This window comes from Aphanomyces invadans, assembly GCF_000520115.1.
Source record: "Aphanomyces invadans strain NJM9701 unplaced genomic scaffold supercont1.5, whole genome shotgun sequence".
Taxonomy (NCBI): domain Eukaryota; phylum Oomycota; class Saprolegniomycetes; order Saprolegniales; family Verrucalvaceae; genus Aphanomyces; species Aphanomyces invadans.
Window position 1 is genome coordinate 34,279 of NW_008580150.1, and position 2,538 is coordinate 36,816.

A 2,538-nucleotide genomic window follows, 5' to 3' on the forward strand; every position below is an offset into this window, starting at 1 on the left:
ATTTCGTTCGCCTGGATGGGTTGCTTGATGTTCATGGCGAGACCGATGTTCTCCATGTCATCCTTGCCCACGAGTCACTCGCGAAGCTTCTTGGCACATGTCGTGTGTTTTGCGGCGGAGTTGAGCTCGGCACGAACGGTGAGGCACACGATCTATGGAGACACACGGTTTACTTTGTCACGATGCCATTTGCAAGTTTTTGTTCAGTCTCCTCGACCGCGACTTACATGCTGAGCATACACTAGGCACTGCAATTTCCGAATCGTTCTGCTTTGGCATGCACACCTACCAGTTACGCCGCGTGAGCATCAAGGCTGCAACTCCGCACGTTTGCACCAACATCCCGACGAGCATTGCCTGGACACGCCCGGGATCTCCACTGGGGTTTCCAAGCCAAACTCTCACGCGGCAGTGACCACAATGGCAAACAAGGCGCTCATCAGCCATGACTGTTCGGACCGAGTCGGGAGGACAGAGCCAAGCCAAACGCGACCAGGGTATTGTCGTCAAATGGCATGGCGAGCGCCATGATGGCGGCGTCCAACGATACTTGGTCTCGACCGCGTTCACGTACACAAATGTAGCTAGTGTGTCACGGGCGATGAGGACCTGTTCGATCTGGTCCATGGAGAACCGCATGCCACATGAACGCGATTGAGCACAACGCTTCCGTCCTCCTGAACGACCACCAAGTTCATGACACAGCAGCACAGCCTTGGTTGTAGTCTGCGTCAACCGACAGCTCTCGGCCTCGTGCATGCCTTTGACCCAAGCCGCCACGAGTTGCTCTTCATCGTCTAGTTCGTTCTTGTCGGCCAAGTCCGACGCCGTGGCCACGCCGTTGCATCGGGCAAGACTCGGACTTGGTCATTGGATGCAGCAGACTAACCCGTTGATGTGAATCTACAAGCGCCATGACGAGGAGCGCGGTGCAAGATCCATCGGCTCGATCGTGGCCATCGTGGCCTTCATGGCTTCTCTTGAACTCGGCCGGGCAGGGGATCACAGGCAGCAAGCCGCAGGACCTAGGAAGCACATCGAGTAGTGAATCGACTTTGTGAATAGACTCTGTCCCTAAGTTCAGTTGTTCTTCCTACTGGCGCATGCATGACGAGCTTGAAGCTCGTCCTTCAGCGACGCCTCACCGTCACTGGCAGAACATCAACCGCATTGATGCAATTCACAATCTTGACCATGCCACCGAGTTTCCGGATCCGGATGCCTTGGCTTGGCGCCAAATATTTCAACAGCTTCTGGGGCAAGCCACCTTGACTTGCACGAGCGACAAGTTCACTGCGGTGGCCACGACGGGAGACAACGTGAGCACGTTGTCGACTTGGTTCATGGCGTCAGCCAGCTCAAAGGCGGCGCCAGCAATGTCACGACGCAAGCGACGGTGAACATCATCGACACTTGGTCTACGTCACGTCATCGACTGCAAAGTTGTTGCAAGACTGGATCGGGTACACGGCAGACGAGCAAGGCAGCATGCAGCCGCGTGGGTGCTGTTGAAAGCCAAAGGCGCGACCATGCGTTCAGTGTACAATGCTGGCACTGGCGTGCGCGCTTGTGCGTCTTGTGGAATACAGGATGGCATCGGTACGCCCCTCGGTCCTGAGTCAAATCGTCGACAGCGTGGGCTCCATGTTGTCAGCACTCGGCATGCCCTCGTTGATGTTGTACGAGGTGGATGCAAGATTGTTCCGGCGTTCGGATGAGGAGTAAGCCACTCCTTGTCCCCCCAAGACGGGGGGCTGCGTGTTTCGATTTTGACTGGAGAGCTCTTTGGCTCTGTCGCGCTGTCACGACGAATCAGCTTGAGGGCATGTTCCCTCGCACGCTGTCGTCGAGGGTGCACCTCATGCTGGCAACAATGAGCCCTAGCACTTGTCGACGATGAACAAGGCATGAACGCGCGACCGAAATGCTGCATGTTGCTCGTGGTATACCAAAACATGCATGCCCTGTTCCTTACAGAGAGAACGTCGCTCCAGGAAACGCAAGCGATGGACTCTTGCAGCCATCAAAAGAATCCGCGGCTCTGCCGTGCCCTGAAGTCGTCGTGTATCGAAGAATGGCGCGGGTTGAAGTGGTTGAGGTAACCATCCATTTTTCTGTGGAATTCACATCTTGGACAAACTATAGAACATGTCAACGCTTGAGGGTGGCGCGAACGTCAGTCATTGCACTCCACTTTGGAATTCACGGCCAAGATGAAGTTGTACTGCTTGATCCAAGAACCGAATGCGCGGGCGTTCCACGTCCACATCGCGCCGGAAGATGAAGTGAGTGACCTGAAGAGCGTCATATGTGCCAAATATCCAGGCAGCCTCAAGGACATCGCCGACTACAATCTAATACTGTCACTCGCGCGCAAAGACGGACACTGGCTGCCCGAAGAGGATGCGATGACGAGCGATGTCGAGTTCAAAGTGCTCCCAGCAACCAGCCTGATCTCCGACATTTTCAGTGGGGAGCTGGGAAAGAACTGCATTCACGTGCTCGTTCGACGACCCGACTACGACCACGCCAAGTATT

General features: G+C 55.4%; 2 protein-coding genes across 5 annotated transcripts in view; one reads left to right on the forward strand and one right to left on the reverse strand.

Moving 5' to 3' along the window:
• Positions 1–1,176, reverse strand: part of H310_03173 (hypothetical protein) — a 4,437-nt gene extending 3,261 nt beyond the window's left edge. Inside the window, exons 1-4 of one of the 4 annotated variants that reach the window (XM_008866958.1) lie at positions 1,098–1,176; positions 341–1,025; positions 228–285; positions 12–152 (exon numbers count right to left, since the gene is read on the reverse strand). In XM_008866958.1, the coding sequence (XP_008865180.1) occupies positions 75–152; positions 228–285; positions 341–759 (555 nt within the window). In that variant the 5' untranslated portion in view covers positions 760–1,025; positions 1,098–1,176 and the 3' untranslated portion in view covers positions 12–74. Of the gene's footprint in view, positions 1–11; positions 153–227 lie in introns of all 4 variants that reach the window. The other 3 variants (XM_008866959.1, XM_008866957.1, XM_008866960.1) reach the window with 3 other exon arrangements.
• A 1,037-nt stretch (positions 1,177–2,213) lies between these two features.
• H310_03175 (hypothetical protein) overlaps positions 2,214–2,538 on the forward strand; it is a gene marked incomplete at both ends in the record, with an annotated part of 540 nt that continues 215 nt past the window's right edge. The window contains one exon of the mRNA XM_008866962.1: positions 2,214–2,533. Within this exon, the coding sequence (XP_008865184.1) occupies positions 2,214–2,533 (320 nt within the window). The remainder of the gene's footprint in view (positions 2,534–2,538) is intronic.